Source organism: Pan paniscus, chromosome 5 (genome assembly GCF_029289425.2).
Source record: "Pan paniscus chromosome 5, NHGRI_mPanPan1-v2.0_pri, whole genome shotgun sequence".
NCBI lineage: Eukaryota > Metazoa > Chordata > Mammalia > Primates > Hominidae > Pan > Pan paniscus.
The window spans coordinates 55,666,355-55,686,086 of NC_073254.2; the positions used below are offsets into that span (position 1 = coordinate 55,666,355).

At 50.1% G+C, this 19,732-nt stretch overlaps 1 protein-coding gene across 1 annotated transcript; it reads right to left on the bottom strand.

Annotated features, from left to right (window-relative positions):
- Window positions 1-8,117: 8,117 nt before the first annotated feature.
- TREML2 (triggering receptor expressed on myeloid cells like 2) lies at window positions 8,118-19,604 on the bottom strand. The gene is made up of 5 exons (XM_003833316.6): window positions 19,291-19,604; window positions 16,456-16,776; window positions 12,772-13,180; window positions 11,163-11,263; window positions 8,118-10,868 (listed from the first exon to the last, which is right to left on the bottom strand). The coding sequence occupies exons 1-5, from the start codon at window positions 19,523-19,525 to the stop codon at window positions 10,789-10,791; spliced, it is 1,146 nt and encodes a 381-aa protein (XP_003833364.3). The 5' UTR covers window positions 19,526-19,604; the 3' UTR covers window positions 8,118-10,788.
- Between the last annotated feature and the right edge of the window lie 128 nt (window positions 19,605-19,732).

The window sequence follows — 19,732 nt, forward strand, 5'->3', positions numbered from 1 at the left end:
AGCCCACTCTGTTTGACTGAGATGCAGCTAGCAGACTGGATAACGATTCTGTGCAAGGCAGGGGTACCCAAATCAGTTCTGATGGAGCTGTGTGGATGGCCATAGGGAAGGAAGGTCCTCGCCACACCCTGCCTGGCAAAGACAGGGCGAGGGCTAGGGCCAGGGAGACTCCTGAGCAGTAGGCACTACCCACATCCTGGCATTCCTTCTGTCAGGGTCGTAAGAATCTCATGAGTGGGAGGGGATTTTCAATCAGGAGGACAGGGAAGAGGAGGGATCTGGCTTGGGGGTTAGGGGGAGGGCAGAACTCAGCCTGGCTTAGAGGTCCTGAGAGGACAGTTAAGGGAGGGGTCTCTCAAGGACATAGGCACCAATAAAATGCATGCACAGTCTGTCAGGATTTCATAGCCCTTGGTCAGAAAGGAAGTGATGGCCACAGAGGGAGGCGAGAATTGGGTTACTCAAAGGCACTGGGTCCCCAGACCCTATCTACCTGGACTCTGTCCTAGTAGATCCTGGTGAAAAGGGGGGCAAGTGTCCAGAAATCTCCTCCATGATCTTATCACAGCCCTCAGACTCAAACCTTCTGCCCTCTAGTTGATAAGTACTTGACTTTTCTTTGCTCCTCCTTCCTCATATCCCTTTAAGGAGGAGGTGACCCCTGCTGGTTGGTAGCTGTCTTTGCCACATGGAGGGCATTCATCACTGGTAAAGCAGCTCTATATCAATGTGAGTACTTGATAAGTGCTCACTGTCCAGTGAATTCTGCCTTCAGTTCCCAGGCCAGTAGCACCAGATCACCTCAGAGCTTGTTAAAAATGCATCATCAGGCTCCATGCCAGATGTATTAAGGCAAAATGTCTTAGGTGAGGCCCAGGAAACTGTTTTAACAAGCTCTTCAAGTGGTTTTATGCACACTCAAGTTTGAGTAGCACCGAGCTAAGAGAGCACTTGGTAGGGATGTTATTTGTAGAGTTGATTCCAATGTTACACAGAGGGTTGATCAAGATGACTTTAGATCGTTTGAATTCTGCAATTCTGTGATTCCAAGAGTCTCAGATCTTTAAGGGAAACTGCCCAGTCTCTCGCACCTGCTAGGAGAGCATCCTAGGGGAGCCATGTTGTCTGCCATGTGACACCCTTCCCCACAGCTGACTGGACCAATGGCAGCCAATCCACAAGCTGGTTCATGACCTATGAGACATGAAAAGCTGCCTTCCACAGGGGTGAAGGGCAAAGCTGGGTTAGCCAACTTCTCTTTTTCTCTAGGAGATTTGAATTGGGAAACAGAGAGAAAGGAAACACGTAGCTAAGCCATGCATGAGGCAGCAGGGGAATGAGTAGTCACCAGTGCGAGGCAAGGTTTAGAGTAAATAGGAACTAAGAGTAAGTATAAACCAGGAAATTAAAAAAGACAAGAATAAAGTTGCACAGGAAAGCTGTGGTACTGCTGTCCCAGGGAAGGGTCATTCTTACTCACAGTGGTCTTCTCCTTTTGGACGTCATCATAAACATGGTAGGATTCATCCTCACCTGCAAAGAAGACAGTCAAGGTTAAGCAAGGAATCTCTCCCAACCCAACTCCGATGGAAACATGAGGGAGATATTGGGGTCCTGGCTGGGCAGAAGGGACACTGATGGGAAAGAGGCCAGGGCTGGATCAGTGGCCACATTCTGCCTGGGGAGGTCCCCAGTGCCCAGCAAGAGTGGTGTCCAGGGATACGAAGGAGCAAAACAAACTGGCTGTCTATGATTAATGTGCATAAAATCCATAAACTTAATTATCAATTCCAGGTCGCTGAAAATTCCAAATTTAAAATTAGACCTAAGTATAATCTATTTGCTGATGAATTTATATGTAGTACTGTGTTTCCAATTTTTTGAACCAGGAACTCCAGTGTGATTCACAATTTACCTACCACTTACACAAACACACTCATACACTCTCACACCCAGACACATATTCACACACACTCCTAAAATAAAAGTTTAACAAAAAAGGGTAAAGCATTATGACATTATGCTCTTCTATTATGTTTTTATAAAAATCCTGTTGTGACCTATTAAATTGATTTTACACTGATTAAAAATATGCATATAAAATTTTACAACCCACTGCTTTCTTTGGATTTTCATAGCTTGAATAATTAAAACCAATGAAGTCCAATATACCTCTGGCCCACTCCCACATTTCAGTCTTGCTGTCAACAGAAATATCTTCAGTATAGGGTTATTGAGCACACAGTACCTATGTGTCAAACAAACCAGCCAACATAAAACAGCAAGAAAGGAGGTAACATTCATTAAGGGGACTAATCTGATAAATCTTACACAAGATGCTACAGATTTCATATGTGATTAATACTGAAAACTTAAAACTTTGAAGATTAAAAAGTCCTGGAAGTGCTTTTAGGAAGACAACATTTTTAAATGATAAAAACAGTTAAAAAACAATACCATGAACCAGAAACATCTTTACATAGATTTGTTTTAGAAGTCTTAACCTAAAAGATGGCAAAAATACATGATCCAAAATGGATACTAGCACACCTACTTATAGACAAATTGGCACTGAGTTGAATTGGCTTTGGGTGAGCTGACCTGGAGCCTTAGAAGATGATGAGTCCACCACCCTCAGGGCTGCCCAGGCTGTTGCTCTGGCAGAAGGAAGGGAAGCCATTTGGGGCTCCCAGGGGATCTTGGCCACTTTACTTCTCAGGCCTCAGTTTCCTAGTTGGTAAAATGAGCATAAGAATCCTTGTCCTCGATGAGTTCATGTCCTTGTAGGGACATGGATGAAGCTGGAAACCATCATTCTGAGCAAACTATCACAAGGACAGAAAACCAAACACCACATGTTCTCACTCATAGGTGGGAATTGAACAATGAGAACACTTGGACACAGGGTGGGGAACATCACACACTGGGGCCTGTCGTGGGATAGGGAGAAGGGGGAGGGATAGCATTAGGAGATATACCTAATGTAAATGACGAGTTAATGGGTGCAGCACACCAACATGGCACATGTATACATATGTAACAAACCTGCACGTTGTGCACATGTACCCTAGAACTTAAAGTATAATAATAAAAAATAAAAAAAGAATCCTTGTCCTCACGGCTCTCAAGCTGCCCTAGAAATGGCTAAGCACTTGGCTGTCTGCTCAGGGCCAGTGACCAGGACTCACTTTCCTAGCTCTTCCTCGGGCTTTCTGGAGGTACCGGTTGATGAGGAGGGCAAGCAGCAGCAGCAGCAGCACAACGGTCACTGCCACACCCAGGATGATGGACTTGACTCAGGGGCTTTGGAATAAGGACCCGCCTGATGAGGAAAGTCAGAGCCCAGACCAATCTCCTGCCCTGAAAATCATCCCTCCTGCCATGCCTGTTGTCACCACAGGCCCTCCCCAGCTTCCAGCCTGTCCTCTGAGGTCCCCTTCGGCTCAGCTGACCAGTAGGCAGCCATGTGATCAGGGGCTCTTCCCCACAAGCCATGTTGTCTAGGGTAAGCCATTCCACCTCAGGGTCGGTTTCTTTCTGTGCAAAACTGGAATGTTGGTGCTATCTCAAGTCCTTGCTCTTTCCCTTTTGCAATTGTTATCCCTTGGCTTTCTATCTGGGCCCCTATTGCAGGGTCTCCACCCAGCTCTCCTGGCACCCTTTGCTTAACAGTTCTGTCTCAGGTCCTTAAGCTCAACTCTTCTCTAGGAAATGCAGTGAGCTCTCAGAGTATACTGATGTCATTGACAAATAGCTCTCCCAGATAAAAAATACATTTTAATAGGTCCCATTTTAAGTCAAAGGAAGAACACAGAGGTAGACTGTTTTATACCATAGCAGGCTTTTAGGGAAGGTGTCTGGGTTGTCAAATGTCAAAGGGGGAGGACAAGCAGTTCAGGAACATCTCTCAGCTCAGGTGATCGGCACCCCTTGGTTTCTGGTTTAATCTCCTGATGCAAGAAAGTATGGTTTGCAAGAGCCCAGCATTCATCATCTGGAGTGATGGTGGATGGAGAGAAGGGAGGGGAGGACAGAGGCAGGAAGACACTGTCAGTGCCCGTGGCTGGGGCCTGGAAACCATCAGGCAGAGGTAGAAAACAAAGCAGGCCACAGGTTGTGGTAACTACACAGTGTGCCCTTTCCCTAGACCCACAGTACCCTGGAATAGCTCTCCTGCTCACGGACAAGGGCTGGAAGGAGGACAGAGGTGAAAGAAACAGTCCTGGTCATGTGCTATGAATTGAACTGGGCCCTTCAAGTCCGTATTCTCCTTGAATCTTCACAACAAGCCTGTAAGAAAAAGGTTCCTTTCCCCCTCCCTTGGCCCTGCTCCCCTTCCCCTCACCTGAGGCCAGGAGCACCAGCAGAACTCTCAACAGCAGGTGTGTGGCCTCCAAGGTCATGGGTCCTCTTCTTGAGCCGGGATGGTGGGAGGAAAGTGAGGGAGCGGGGAAACCCTGGGGAGCGGGAACCAGCGCTGGCAGGATCCGGCCCTGGGGATGAATTGCTGAGGAAGTCAAAGTCTCCCTTGAGGAAGCAGGAGGCCTGGAAGGAAGGGGGATGCCTTGGCCTACATGAGCCCCTCCAGCTGCAGGCTCTACATCCGGGCCTGGAAAGGCCTCAGCCTATACTCTGTAGCTCCTGCTGGTTTCCTCTGGCCCCAGCCTCTTCCCACTTGTCAGGCCACCTCCCTCCCACGGGCGCTGGGGGTGGGAAAAGCTGAGAAAGTCCAGGAGGAAACTATGGCGAAATAAAAACCTCTTTCTCCTCTCTCCCCTCTATTCTACTACTTCCTCCCCAGCCTGAAGTTTCTCTTCCTCACCCAGCTAACACACAGGCTGAAGGTGAGTGACAGTGTTAGGGGGCCTTTTGGAGGTCTGACTAGAACCTGAAGACCCATTGGCTCCCAGGGGTCAGAGACTTCATGACCAGGCCTGCCTGGAACCGGGGAGTTCCATGTCAACAGGAGGGCAAGAGGAGAAAAGAGATGGAGATTCACTTCCAGGAATGGAGGTGCAGGGGGTGTCTATGGCAAAGGTGGGAGAGAGTAAAGCCTGGGGAGGGGAAGATGGGGAAGGGAGGAGGAGGGGAAAGGGTATCTCAGTCCCCAGATCATCTCCTTCCCCAGCTCTGAGCTGCCATAATCACTCCAGAGCCTTTGATGAAAGATGACACTAATCAAACACATTTAAAAATAATTGTCCTTAGATGAACTATAGAAAATCAATTGTCACAGGCGACTGACAGTTAATAAACAACAAAGAAAAGAAAAACTATAAACCGTGGTGCTGCAGGTTGGGTTCCTGGGCACAGAGTCAGCTGCAGATTAGCACTGGAGGTTTAAAGTGCTCTGGGACCAACATCTGGGGAAGAGAAGAGCAGGAAGCAGGATGGGGCATGTGAATCCAAAATATCAGAGAGAGGCCTCGATCAATTCAGAAAGTCTACTTTGCCAAGGTTAAGGACATGCCTATAATAGTCTCAGGAGCCCTGAAGACATGTGCCCAAGGTGGTGGGGGCACAGCTTGTTTTTATACATGTTAGGGAGACATGAGGCATCAATAAATATATGTAAGATGTACATCGACTCGGTCTGGACCAATGTGCATTTGGTCCAGGGTTTGTGTGGACGGGGCAGTGGGAAAGGCAGCTTCCAAGTCGTAGATAGATAAGAGACAAAAGGTTGCATTCTTTTAAGTCCTCTATCAGTCTTTCACTGAACACACAATTTAGTCTGGCTCAGTGAATCTGCATTTTTACATAAACAGTAGGGCAGAGAAGCAATCAGATACTCATTTGTCCCAGGCAAGCAGAGGGGTAACTTTCTTTCCTGCACCTGTGAAGACCAGCTAGCAGTTTACATTGCCAGGGTGAAAATCAACAGAACTGTTTTAGGGTAAAGATCTCGAGGCCCACAAAGAATTGTCTTGTGGGCAAATTGTGAGAGAGGTACATAGTTTTTTAATCTTTGTAGCTATCTTATTTAGGAATAAAATGGGAGGCCAGTTTGCCTGCTGTAGTTCCCAGCTTGATTTTTCTCCTGGCTTAGTGATTTTGGGGTTCCGAGATTTATTTTCCTTTCACAGGCAGAAGGAGAAGTCAGGCTGCAATAGAGGCCATAAGGAGACTCAGGCTATCCTGGGAGGAGTTCCTAAGACAGGATGGCCCTTCAGGACTCGTCAGTCAGGGGAGGTGGGGTGTCCTGGGAGGGGAGTCTGGCCTTGGCAAGGCAGCTCTCTGCAGCTGAGGAAGACCCCAGAGAAGCTGGCAGAGGAGACCTGCCCTCACCACTCCTAATGTCCATCAGTCCCACATGAGGAGCTGGCAGCACGGCATCCACTCTCTCAATTTGATCCAGAGTGAAAGCATGTTGCAGCCATTGAAGAGAACTGTAAAACTAATGCCTGCTTGCTGGGCTCCATGCAGGCGTGTGTATTTCCAGGAGGTGCTGGATTTACTTTATTTGTTCTTCCATTGGCCATGATGGCCAGCCCTTCCCAGGTGTGTGTTCTATGTCCACAGCCTGTTGCTCAGGAAGCTTTATTGTCTCATCTGCTAAAGTGAGCAGCCTGTCCGATGCCCCACCTGCCCTGCACCTTCCTGCCGTGGATCTGCTGTGGATCTGGGTCCCCGGAGCTTCGAGAAGAAAGTTGAGAGAGGAGGGAGGAAGTGAAAGGCTGATGTGTTTAGGAAAGTGTCCAGTGGGGCTGGGGATATAGGGCTTGGTCTATAGCTCCTCAGCCCCTGTGTCCTTACCATGGGAGTTCATATAGGAGCAGGCTCCTAGGGTGAGCACATTGTGCTGGTTCACTTGGTTCCAGGAACCCCTCAGGGGCATACAGGGACAGTTGGTCACCCTCACAGCTACCGTGCTCTACTTCAGGACACAGCTAAAGGCCTCTGCTTGGGTTCAGCAACCAGCTGGTGAGTGGCCATGTCCCCTTCCACCCTCCACAGCCCTTCTCGTCAAGCCTCCCCATGGCTCCCAGCTGCCATGGCCTGTGCAGTCTCTGCACCTAGATCTCACCTCCTGACTCCACCCTGTGGTTTGCGCCTCAGATAGAGCCCCACCTCCTCCCTGAAGCCTGCCTGGCTAGCCAGAGCCTGCAGGATTCCCAGTTCCCCATCTTGGAAGGACTTGAGAACCTCCTATCTCTTGCACTGTGGTGTCTTACCCTGTGCTAAGGTCTGGGGTGTACCCAGCAGTGCCATGTCTCCCTTCCCTCAGAGGCTGTGAGCAGATTGAGGCCAGGGCTGGTTCTTGTTCTTTTCCGGTGTGCCCCACCTCATTAATGCTGAGCTGTGTCCATGCAACTGTTCTGCACATGTTACTGGAAAGGGATCCCGATCCAGACCCCAAGAGAGGGTTCTTGGATCTCATGCAAGAAAGAATTCAGGGTAAATGCATATGGTAAAATGAAAGCAAGTTTATTTAAAAAGTAAAGGAATAAAGAATGGCAACTCTATAGGCAGAGCAGCAACATGGGCTGCTTAGCTGCTTATATTTATTGTTACTTCTTGATTATATGCTAAACAAGGGGTGGATTATTCATGAGTTTTCCAGGAAAGGGGTGGGCAATTCCTGGAGCTGAGGGTTCCTCCTCTTTTCAGACCATATAAGGTAACTTCCTGATGTTGCCATGGCATTTGTAAGCTGACATGGCGCTGGTGGGAGTGTCTCTTAGCATGCTAATGCATTATAATTTGCATATAATGTGCAGTGAGGACAGCCAGAGGTCACTCTCATTGCCATCTTGGTTTTGGTGGGTTTTAGCTGATTTCTTTACTGCAAACCTGTTTTATCAGCAAGGTCTTTATGACCTGTATCTTGTGTCAACCTATCTCACCCTGTGACTTAGAATGCCTAACATCTGGGAAGGCAACCCAGTAGGTCTCAGCCTTATTTTACTCAGCCTCTATACAAGATGGAGTCCCTCTGGTTTAAACACCTCTGACACACATACCCAAGGAAGTGAGAAGAGGCTTCAGAGCTCCTCTCCACCCTCCTGTTACAGTCTCACCAATGCACCACAATGTAGCAGTCTCTCATTGTTTGAGGTATCACTGGAGTTCTTTGTCTCACAACAATGAAAATTAAGGAGTGTGGACACCAAGGATGAGGTTGGAGTGAAAGTTTAATGAGTGAGAGAAGAAAGCTCTCTGCTGTGGATAGGAGGCCTGAAAGAGGGTTGCCATTTTTACAGTTGAATGTAAAGGCTTTTATAAGAAACCTATGAGGACTGGGCAACTCATCTGCATAAGGCATGAATTTCTGGTAGCTACCCGCTGTCCTTCTAATGCGCATGTGGGCCCTTGGCTTGAGTTACTTACTCCATATTGCTTTGTTCCCCTTACTGCACATGTCAGGGGACGAAATTTTCCATTGCAGGCATGTTTGGGCAAGTCACCTGTGTAGTCTGTCTTATCTATGAGGCTGTGGGCATGTCTTAGGCAAGCCCCCCTGTGCAAGTTCCCATATCTGTGCCTGCAGCTTGATTTTTCAGGCTGTTCTTTTGTTTAAAAGAATTCTACCAAGAACCCACCCTAACTGCCTGCCTGACTGGTTTCTTCCTTTCTCCTCTCTCACTCCTTCTCCAGATGAGGAAACAAGATCAGAGAGGGACAGTGACTTGCCAAGTTCACACTGAGATGAGTCCACCCTGTACCCTCCCCTCCTCAAAAGAGGACCTTACCAAAGGGACTGTCATCGGGGGCCCTCAACATCCATATAGTGATGACACTTGGGAAGAGATATGATAAAACCAAGAAACAGAATCCTAAGGTCTTAAATGTAATGTTGGAAACAACATTAGAGCTGGAAAACAACTTAAGGAAAAATGGTAATGAGGCATTTGCATCATTGTACAATGCTAATGTTATTTTATCTTGAAAACAATCTTGAGAAGTAGGAATTATTGTCCTCTTTCACAAGACAGGAAAAATGAGGCCAAGGGTTAGTGACTTGCTGAGGGTCACACAGTGACAGAATGGTATCCTGGTCCCTGTCCCTGACTTCTTCCCTAGGGCTCCTCCTCCTGGGCATCTCACTCAGAGGAAGCAGGGCCATCAGTGGTACTGGTGCCAGCTCTTGGGGAGCTATTTTCCCCCAGGTGGGTTAAGTTCTCTCCTAGTATACAACAGGATGGTGGCTACACCGTCATGATAGGGAGAACAGCCATCTTAGGAGGCTGCTTGCTAGACAGAGATGGGTGTGTGTGCGTGTGTCTGTCTGTCTGTCTGTCTGTCTGTCTGTCCTGGGACCAGAGCCGTCAATTCATCAGCCTCAGTCTTCCCTCTATTGCCCTCTCCTGGACATAGGGAAGAAGTGCCTCCTCCTCCCTGCTGTCCCCCAGGATTACTCCCTGCCTCTTCCACTCTCCCCACATCCATCCTGAAGTGGCCCCTCTGGCTGTCCACCAGGGTCCTGGCTGTGTCACTCTCCTGGCCATTGGAACGTCCCTGACCCAGGGTTCAATGCACAGTTGTCACATTTATCCCCAGGTGCTATTCCAGTCACTCCAGGTCAGTAGACACCTGTGTGTGTGTGTGTGTGTGTGTGTGTGTGTGTGTGTGTGTGTGTGTGTAGGGGAATCCAGGCTGCATTCTCCAGCCTTCATTGCTGGACGCCAAGCCAGTGCTCTGGACAATAGAGGCTGAGTCTGAGCCCTGAGTCAGTGGGTGGGAGGCAGATTCCTCGGGCCATTGGGTCCCTGGCCAGAGGCTACTTGGGCTCCATTTTCCCTGTCCCCCTGCCTGGGCCAGTCCTCCAGGCCGTGGTCAGTTCCAAGTTACTGTCTTCACTGTGTCCCAAGTGTGTCTTCTCTCTCTATCCTGAGGGGTAGGAGTAGGGTTGCTCCACCCTTCCTGTGAGCCATGGTCTCCCCACCAGTGTCTGTGGGGTGAGCAGCCTCCATACAGAGCCAAGGTCTCAGCCACCCCAGGGTATGGACTTGCTGAAGGCCGCTGGGTCCCCTGTGGGAACTCAGACTTGGAGCCCAGGTGTAGAAGCTGGGGGAGAGAGCCCCAAGTCCAGCCTCTGCACTTCAGTCTTGGGAGAGACTGACCCTGCAGCCCAGAGGCTCTTAGCTGCCTGGTCACAGCTTTCTAAGGAGGCAGCGGCCAGCAGGAGGCAGCAGTGAGAGCGTGGGCTCTGCGGGGTCCCAGGACAGGAGGGAGGAGCAGCCCCAGTCAGGGCAGGGCCATCCAGAGGCCCAGCAAAGGACACCTGGCCCGACAAGGGAAGCTGCCAACCCCTCTGTGGGTCCCCAGCTTTTAGTCACTATTTCCTCTCCTCCAGGATGGGACATCACTGCCTCTGGCATTCGTGAGCCCGATTCTTTCTTCCCTAACCTTAGGGGAAGCTGAAGCAGAACGGAGGGAAGCAGAGGACACAGTGGCCCTGGTGGGGAGGGCAGCTCAGCCCAATAGGGTTTCTGAGGCAGACGGGAGCTGAGGTTCTCTGTAAACAGTACTCTCAGGGTTCCCCTGCCTCCACCAAGAGCCCTGGGGTCTGCAGCTCCGAGCAGAAACCACTGGTCACATTTCCTCGGGACTTTCTCCCTGATGCCCTTTGCTCTGGGCCCCTCCCCAGGTTCCTGCCCCCCAGGAGAACACTGGGCTGTGGGGCTGCTTAGGATGGCCGCCTCTGGGTTTGGGAAGTCCTGGGTGAGTCCAGCACTGCACAAGTCCTCCAGCTTCATAAGATCGATACTGGCCCCAATCTTCACCCCTCCTCTAACCCCCTGGGGCCACTCTGGGAGAAGCTCCCCACCCCATGCTTAAGTGGCCTCAGATCAAGTAGACTTCCACATAGGGCTCTGGTCTTCCAGGTGGGTCACGTCTAGAAGGATCGCTGCACATGCTGTAGCCTGCAAGAAACAGGGAGAGCTGAGGAAGTGTCCTGCCCTGCCCACGGTGCCCCGATGCTCCTCCACCAGCCCCAGCCCCTTTCTGGCTCTGACTCTGGTTCCTTCCAGGTCATCCCCTTAGGGTTGTGCTGGGTGGTCTCCGCCTGGCCGCCCTCCTCCCCAGGTGGAAGCCTCACAGTCCTTTTGACTGGACACAGGCCAAGGGCCATACCACGTGGGGACTCGAGGTCATAACCCTTAGTGCAGTTACCCAGAGCTCTGCCCTCAGGAGGCTGGGAGGTGGGCTCTACTCACTTGCCATGTGTCTCTTCTTCCAAAACCCATAGACCATGATCAGCATCAGCACCAGGAGGGTCAGCACCACCCCAAGCACAGTGGAGTAAACATCCTGGTGCCTGAGAAGAAGGGACAGGGTGGAAGCGGGTGAGCACCAAGGTCCCCCATCCTAACCCACGTTGGGATCGGACCAGCAGCAGAAACCCTGAGAGCGTGCCCTTCCCGGGGTAGACGGCCACCCTCTTCCTTACAAACCCGGCCACAGAAGCAAGTGTGACATCCGGAGTTAAGAGGAGGACGTCCCCAGGTAGAGGGGAACATCTCTCTACTTTGGTACCTCTCCTCCATTATGCCCCCAAATCTGTTCATCAGTGAGGATGAGGATTCTAGGAGACTCCCATTTGTGGCTAAAGAGATCAAGATGCTTGCTCTCCTCAAGGGGTCTGAGGATGCCTGTTCCCCCACTCTATCCTCTGTAGCAGATGCTGTCGGGCCCCTGCCTGTGTCCTCTTGCCTGTGTCATTTCCACCTGCACACATCATCAGCACCTCCTTTTCTGTGGGTGGGAGGCTGAGGCCTTTCTCTTGTCACTAGAGCCCTCTATGCCACACACAGCAGGCAGCCCTCTACCGATAACCAATTGGAGTTGGTGTGTAACTATGCGGGCTCCTTTGCCCTTCAGATGTGTGTTTGACGCTAGATCTGACTCTGCCCGTTGGGATTAGGCTCTTGTTGTGCACAGAAGCTGCTTGGTTAAGTACTCTTTATTAGAGGCCTTCCCTGCCCTGTCCCACTCCCTCATCTTTTTTCCAGTGTTCCATATAAGATGCAAATCCCTGACTCAGAGTCAGCTTCTCTAGAGGAACCCAAATTAAAGCATCCCCCATTTTCCACTTCCTACTCCATGAGGCGCATCCTTGCCCTATCCTCACCCTCTCCTCTCCATCCACAGACCCTTCAGGCCACCCATCCCCTGACATGCTCATCTCTGACTCTCATCCCCCCTGGCCCTAATTCTACCAACTCTCATCGCCTCCTACCCTCATCTCTGCCGCCCCCCTCTCCCCTGATACTCTTCCCACTGACCTTCTTCTCTGACTCTCCTCCCCCACAACCTTCATTTACCCCCATCCTCATCCCCCTGACCCTAATGCCCCCGACTCTCATAGTCCCCTGCCCTCATCCCTGCAACCCTCATCTCCCCCCACCTTTATCCCGACCCTCCTCTCTGCTGACACTTCCCCTACCTTCCTCCCACCAACTCTGCTCCCCACTGACCCTCATCCTTCCTGATCCTCCTTTCCCCTGACCTTCCTCCTCCCTGATCCTCCTCCCCCCACCCTCCTTTCCCCTGTCCCTCCTGTCCCCACACTTCTTTCCCCTGCCCCTCCTCCCCACTGACCCTCCTTTCCCCTGCCCCTCCTCCCCACCCCCGACCCTCCTTTCCCCTGCCCCTCCTCTCCATTGCCATCCTTTATGTCACTTCCAGTCCCCCACCTCCCATTCAGAAGCAGGCCACATTGGGTTCCTGGGGAGCAAAAGGGGAAGGTCAGATATAAGACTTGCACCTCCAGGTCTGTTTGGGCACGAAGTGCTGGTGCCACTCAACCCCAGGCCCCACAGGTACCTGATGGAGGGCATGGAGGGTAGTCTGTTGAGGAGAGATCTGCTGGTGAGGCAGAGCCCTGTGGTGGGCGATCTGGTGCTGAGGTCCCCAGACTTAGTGGAGATGGATTCTGGGCCAGCAGAGGAGTCCCTGGCATTGCTGGGAGACGCGGTCACTGTCTGGGACCCCGTGGTCCTCCTGGGTACCTGGCTGGTGGTGCTGGTAGCAGTGAAGCTGTAGCCTGTCTTGGAGGCAGGTCTGGTGGAGGCTAAGAGCCTAGGCAAGGTGATGAGTCCTGGGGTGAACACCATCATACCAGTGGTAAAAGGGGCATCAGGGCCTGAGGTAGGGGCTTGGCCAGTTGTGACAGTTCCACTCTTGAGGATGTTGGCCAGATGTGTGAAAGGAATGTTCCTCTCAGTTTGGGGAGCTGAAAGACAGAAAGGGAGGAACGTTAGATTGACTTGGGTGCCTCAGTGCTGGGAGCAGATCCTGGCAACCCACACAGTTGCCTGGAAGCCTGGATGGGGGCCTGTCCTCTTCTCTTCTCCTTGACCTTGGGCCTAGGATTCTGGCTGCTGAGTGATCAGATGTGTATTTGTTCAGAAAGTGATATCAGGAGGAAGGAAGTAGGCATACTGAAGAAGGGAGAGACTACCACAATTTCTTTTTCTCTCCCATGTCAGGCCACCTGTTCCCTCTCCATCCCCATCTCTCTCTTTTCACTTTCCAGGCCCTCTTCGTTCCTACGGGCTAAAAAGATTTCCATAAAATAATGTCAAACAAGAACTTTTCCAGCTATTCCATAATTGACAAGTAGGGTCCAGAGATGAGGACAAGGTGGCATCAAGGTCCTCAAATTCCGAAGAAAGCTGCAGTCAGTTGGGGTCAGACACTTTCCTTGGGGGCTCACTAAGAGATATCAAACTGGTCCTGCTACACTCACCCATCAACCCAGCCCTTTTCCATCCCATTTTCTAGAAGAAGCCTGGGTTTTGGATAGTGGATGAGGAGGGAGGTGGAGGAGCTGTGAGGCATCAACCTAGCAGTGAGTGATGGTTTTATCTCAGCACGGAATGTGAAAATTGGAGACAGAGGCTGCTACATCCCACTACTGTGCATGGAAAGGGCAATTTTCTAAGGGCCAAATTGTCATCATGGAAGGTGGCTGAGCTTGAGCCATTTTTCTGGAGAAGGGGACCCAGAACAAGCAGCATTGGTGAGGATGGGGATAGAGCAAGACGCTCACCTGGAGTCAGAGCTCCCACAACATCATACTCAGCAGTGGGGACACCCCCAAAGAACTCTTCAGAGAATTCACACATCAGTGCCTTGGGAGAGTATATGGACACTCAGAGAGGATCTCAAAGGGCTGCCAGACAAGCAATGACATCCAACAGGGAAAGCATTCCTACAACACTCAGTTAAGCCACATAACCATCTCCCCCTCCCTCATTCCTGCATCAACACACTAAGAGGGCCAAGAAGAGGTAACCAAGAGGAACCCCGCCTTCTTCACAGCCCAAGATGCAGGATGGGGAGCTGGGCAGCCAGCAACCTTCCTTCTCCACTTTAGATGCCTTGGACCATACAACCTGGTCTTCAGGGGGCAGTGGAATATCCTATACTGCTAGATGACCAGAGTTTGTAGTTGGAATAAGGATTTTTTTTATTTCCTAATAACAGAAAAGGTCTGCAAAGTTGAAATCTTCACAAATTGTCCTTAAGAGGTGGAAAGTGAGATGTGACATAACATGATTAGAGGAAATGGTGAGAAAAAATAAAAGCATATAATGTTTAATGTTTCTATCCCTACATATTAAGACTTCAATGAACCAGTTTCAACTTCCCTGGGTCTCACTCGGAACTGGAGAGGGGAGGAATGAGATTTGGCTCCACATTTTAGCGACAGCATTTTCCCTAGTTCAGACCCCGTGGAAGATGGAGATGCAATTGGGTTAGGTGAACGGGGAAGGATGGATAGTAAATTGCATAATAACTGGCTGCCTTTTTCAGGCTCTTTAGCTGAGTCCTTGCCCTTTTCTATCTAATAAATGTGGAAGGACCCCACGGCTTGGTGCTCCACTCTTTTTTGCCTACACTCAAGGGAGAGCTTTTAGATCTTGATATTTTTAAGAACTTTATTGAGATATAACTCACATCCCATTTATAGTATAAAGCTCAGTGGTTCTTTATTATGCTTACAAAGTTATGCAACCATCATCACAGTGAGTTTCAGAACATCTTCATCATCTCCAAAAGAAACCCCTTACTGTTTATCTATGATTCTGTATCCCCTTTTCCTTCCCCCAGCCCTAAGCAACCACTAATCTACTTTCTGTGTCTGTAGATTTCTCTAATTCCCTGGACTTTAAACACTATCTTTATAGAGATACTTTCAAATACATACCCCAGCTCTGACCTCTCACCCTAGCTCCAGGCAGGTATATCTCTGCTGGCTGCATTTCCCCACTTGGGGTTCTAGGAGGTATCTTAAACTTAACATGACAAAAGAAAGCTCTTGATTTTTCTCCTCCAAATTAGCTCCTCTTTCAGATTTACCCTACGCTATCAATGGTACCATCATCCACCTGCTGATCAAATAGAAAACCTTGGATCATCTATGATTCCTCCTTTTGGCTCGCCTCTCAACTGAGCAAATCCTGTCCTACCTTCAAAACATATGAGCTGAACAGAAAGTCTGAAAAACATAGATTTGAGCCCATTCACGTCTCTCTGCCACTAGTGCCTACATTGTACTCCAGGCCACTGTTGTTTCCAGCCAGATGCCCACAATGGCCTCTCTACCCATGTTCATACCATTCACAATCCATCCTCAACAAGTGGCCACTACATTCTTAAAAACAAGTCATGACAGCTCTCTGAGCTCTCTAGTAGCTTCCTCTTATACCCAAATTCCAACTTATGGTCTTCAGGGCTGCTTGACTCTCCAACCTCCTCGTTCATTGCCTCACACTCCATTTAGAGTGACTAAATAAGCCTTATACAAGCCAAGCTCCTTCTGACTTCAGGACCTTTGCATATTCAGCTCTTGCGACAAAGTGCCCTTCAAAGCACCCAGATTTCAACAGGGCTGGAGAATGCCCACCATTCAGGGCTCTGCTTGGTGTTGTCTGCTAAGGGAGGTGTTCACTGACCCCCAGTACTTCAGTAGCTCCCCCACCACCGAGTCGCTTACTAGTTCATGAACACCTCTAGTTATTTGCAATTATTTGAAACAGTTCCTAGTTTCTTATGAACACCTCTTGTTTTCTGCAATTATTTGTCTGGATAATAAGTGTGCCTGTCATCTCCCATAGTGCTGGATTGTGAGTGTTTTTGCTCACTGTCTCCTTAGAGCCTAGAATAGTGCCTGCCCCATAATAGGAGCTCAGTGAATTATGTTGAAGCAATGAGTGAATAAAACACAGCACAGACAGTGCCTAGTTTGAACCTTATCTCAGCCACCTGCTAGCTCTGGGACCCCGGACAAGCTCAGAGTCACACTGGGTTTTCAGGTCTCATTATCTTCATCTGTAAAATGGTGACAATAGTGCCATGAATAGTGCCATAAAGGCACTTTGAAAACACTACAGGGCAACATGAACATTGATGGATTATTATCCTTATTATCTCTGATATTAGTGGAGTGTGGGGCAGGAGGGACTCCCTCCACCCGTCCCAGAGCCCCTGCAGCCCACTCACCTGGAGACACATCCAGCTGGAAGCCCATCAAGGGGTACAGGATCCCAGAGGTGTTGCGCATGCACCAGTATCGGCCTGAGTCCTGGAGCTTGAGGGCCACCATGGTGATGTTGATCACCTTGGCCTGGGCATCGTCCTGCAGCAAGTAGCGGGGCCCTTTCACCCAGACTCGGGCAAAGCCAGGCTCACACTTCTTCTTCCTGATTTTGCACCAAACCTTGCCCTCCACGCGGTTTTTGTAGCCCTTATAGGAGCACTGCACAGACAGAGTCCCCCCTTCAAGGAGCCTCACTTTTGTGTATACACTGTCAGCAGAGGGGCCTGTGGAGACAAGACTTATTGAATAAGGTCTGGCAAGAGGAGAGGAAGAAGACATCATGAAAGTTGAAGATCATGGTGAAGGGTAGGGTGGATATTGTCCTGCTGTCACAGAACCCACAGATTGAGGGGGAAATACAGCCCTGCCTTCAGGGAGCTTGCCCCAATCTGAAGGGAGGTAAATGGGCCCTGAAGACAGCTAGCTTCCAGCATTACAGCGGAGACACAATCCCCGCTCTCAGGCAGCTTTCAGTCTGATGGAGGAGGCAGGTATATCCCTCAGTGAGCCCCCAGTCTAATGGAGGAAACACAGCATTTACACTCGGAGCTCCATCATACACAGCCCCTTTCCTCATGGTATTTTCTAGTCTGATGGGAAAGTGACAAGCTCTGTCTTCAGGGATTCCCAGGGAATTCATTTTTGTTTTGTTTTGTTTTGTTTTTGAGACAGAGTCTCGCTCTGTTGCCCAGGCTGGAGTGCAGTGGCACGATCTCAGCTCACTGTAACCTCCGCCTCCTGGGTTCAAACGATTCTCCTGCCTCAGCCTCCTGAGTAGCTGGGACTACAGGTGCCTGCCACCACGTCCGGCTAATTTTTTGTATTTTTAGTAGAGACAGGATTTCACCATGTTAGCCAGGATGGTCTCAATCTCTTGACTTCGTGATCCACCTGCCTCGGCCTCCCAAAGTGCTGGGATTGCAGGCGTGAGCCACTGTGCCCGGCATCCCAGGGTATTCTTGTGGGAAAAACCCAGGTCATGCCCTCAGTGAGACAGATGCAGAGACACAAACACAGGTCATTAAGTTGTGAAATTTCAGTGCCCAATGAACTAGGTAGATAAGAAAATCTAGTATTTGAAAAAATGATTAATAGTTATTTATTTCACAAATAGGTTCACTTAGTCCTCTTTAAATAATAAGTCTCCTTAGTTCATTCCAGCTGGTGTTTAGTTTTAAAATATTCTAGTTACATAAAACCCATAGACCAAACCTGTCTAAATATACATGTAAACAAACTCCCAAGGGAGTGTGAACCACAGGATTCTACAATTATTCACTTTCCACCTGCAATATCTTTCTCTCTATGCTGAGGAGTAAGATGTGGTCCAAGCCTTCATAATCCACAGTCTGGTAGAGAGAGAGCAGAACTGGGGTGTGCAGGGTGACTCAGGGGACAGAGAGAGGGAGAAAGCTGCCGTGGGCTCCCTCCACCCCTCTGCCTGCCCTAAGCTCAGCTGACTCTTCTGATAATTTCACCCCAGAGTCTTCCAAAAAAACCACATATAAAAAGACTCTCCCCCCTAGTAGAGAACAGAGAGCACACATTTTGGAGTCAAAATAAACAAGGGTTGAAACCCTGTTTCTACGACTTAGTGGTGTGATCAGGTCACCTGTTTGATACAGAAATATCAAAACAGACACTTGACTGATACAGAAATATCTCTGTTTCTTTATCAGTCAAGTGAGAATAGCACCACACCCCTCACAGGTTGCTGTGAGAATTCTGCCCCAGGTCAGTGCTTTGCACACAGTGCATGCTCAACTCATGCTTCCTTTTCCCACATGCTGGGGCCTCCCAGTTCCCCCAGTGGAACCCAGAGATGTGACAGTCAAGGGCCCAGAATCCAGGACATCTGTCCCACCAGAACCCAGGATATCCATCCCAAGTCCCAGCCAGCAGCCACTAGAGCTGAGGCTCTGTGTGAAGCAGCACCCTCTCTAAGCATCCCTCTGTCCCTTGCAAACTAAACAGAATGATCCAACTTCATTATTTGGTGGATGAGCCCAGGATTTCTTAGCACAAGAGAGACCCCTTTCTGCCCTGGCAGTGGGAAGCTGTTTCTCTACCCTCTGGGAGGTGCAGAGTTGGGTGACCTTGGGATGGGTCTCCAGGGCACTGTCTTCATGTGTGCCTACACCTCCCACCCCTCTCACAGGCAGTGGTGAGTTTTGCCAACCCCCACCATGCCCAGAACTGAACAGGAAGTGGTAACTTGGTTGCCATGGCAGCGAGAGGGGCAGGAATGGGTGAGGTCCCTCAAGGAGCATTGGTATCTGTGAGGTGGGAAAGGCATTCACACACTGGTCCCTTCAGGACAGAGGCAGGGACAGGATGTGGCATCAGCATTTCAAGAAAAATGTTCAAATTCAGTTCAAAACACACATGATGCAATGATTGCTGTCATAACTAAACAGGGCTTCCTGACAGAGGCCAAGCAGAGAAAGCTATTTGTGTGAGGAAATTGAGGGCTCTGCTTTAAAGCCTGAGGAAGCCTAGCAGATAAAGGAGCCAATGCAGAGAGGGTCCAGAGCTTTATCTTGGCTTGGGAGGCCTGGGTTAGCTTCGCCTGGGGCCTGATATTAGGGTAAAGAGCTAAGTCAGCCCTAATCTCCTCCTTCCCCAACCCACAAAACACTAAACAAGAAAACTGCTGGTAAGGAGGGTAAGAAAAAGGCCCTGAGCTCCTGCCTCTGTACCCACTCCCTCCTCCACAAGTCAGCCCCTTCTCCCCTCACCTGAGACGCAACCCTGTGGCCACAGCAGCAGCAGCAGCAGCAGGAAGGCTGGGGCCATGGTTCCATCCAGCTGGGCAGTGTCAGGCCTGGAGATCCAAGGTGAGGGCCCACCCGACACAGGATGTGCCACCTGGGCCTGCCAGGGAAGGACCTGGGGTTCTAAAAGTGAAGCTGCCCATTTAGGGAAGTGAAGCAGTGTGGGACCCACTGCCCCCAGCCAACCGCAGGGATTCATTGAGCCTATTATGAGGGCGGTGCTGGCAGCTGTTTCCGCCCTTTTCCTCGGAACTTCAGGCAGGTGTGGCTGCTCCACCCAGTCTGGGGCCCCAGGCCAGGGAGGACTCACAGTCAGAGGGCTCCCCGCCCTCCCCAACCTCCCCCAGAAACTGGTCCCTAGGATCCAGCAAGGGGGCTGGGGTGAGGCTTCTGGAACGTCAGGTAT

Excerpts from the sequence above, each read along its gene's own strand:
- TREML2 (XM_003833316.6), bottom strand. The coding sequence starts at position 19,525 with ATGAATCCCTGCGGTTGGCTGGGGGCAGTGGGTCCCACACTGCTTCAC. Across the intron at positions 16,777-19,290 it reads GCCACAGGGTTGCGTCTCAG|GCCCCTCTGCTGACAGTGTA; the intron begins GTGAGGGGAGAA and ends TTGTCTCCACAG. Across the intron at positions 10,869-11,162 it reads GAAGAAGAGACACATGGCAA|GCTACAGCATGTGCAGCGAT; the intron begins GTGAGTAGAGCC and ends TGTTTCTTGCAG.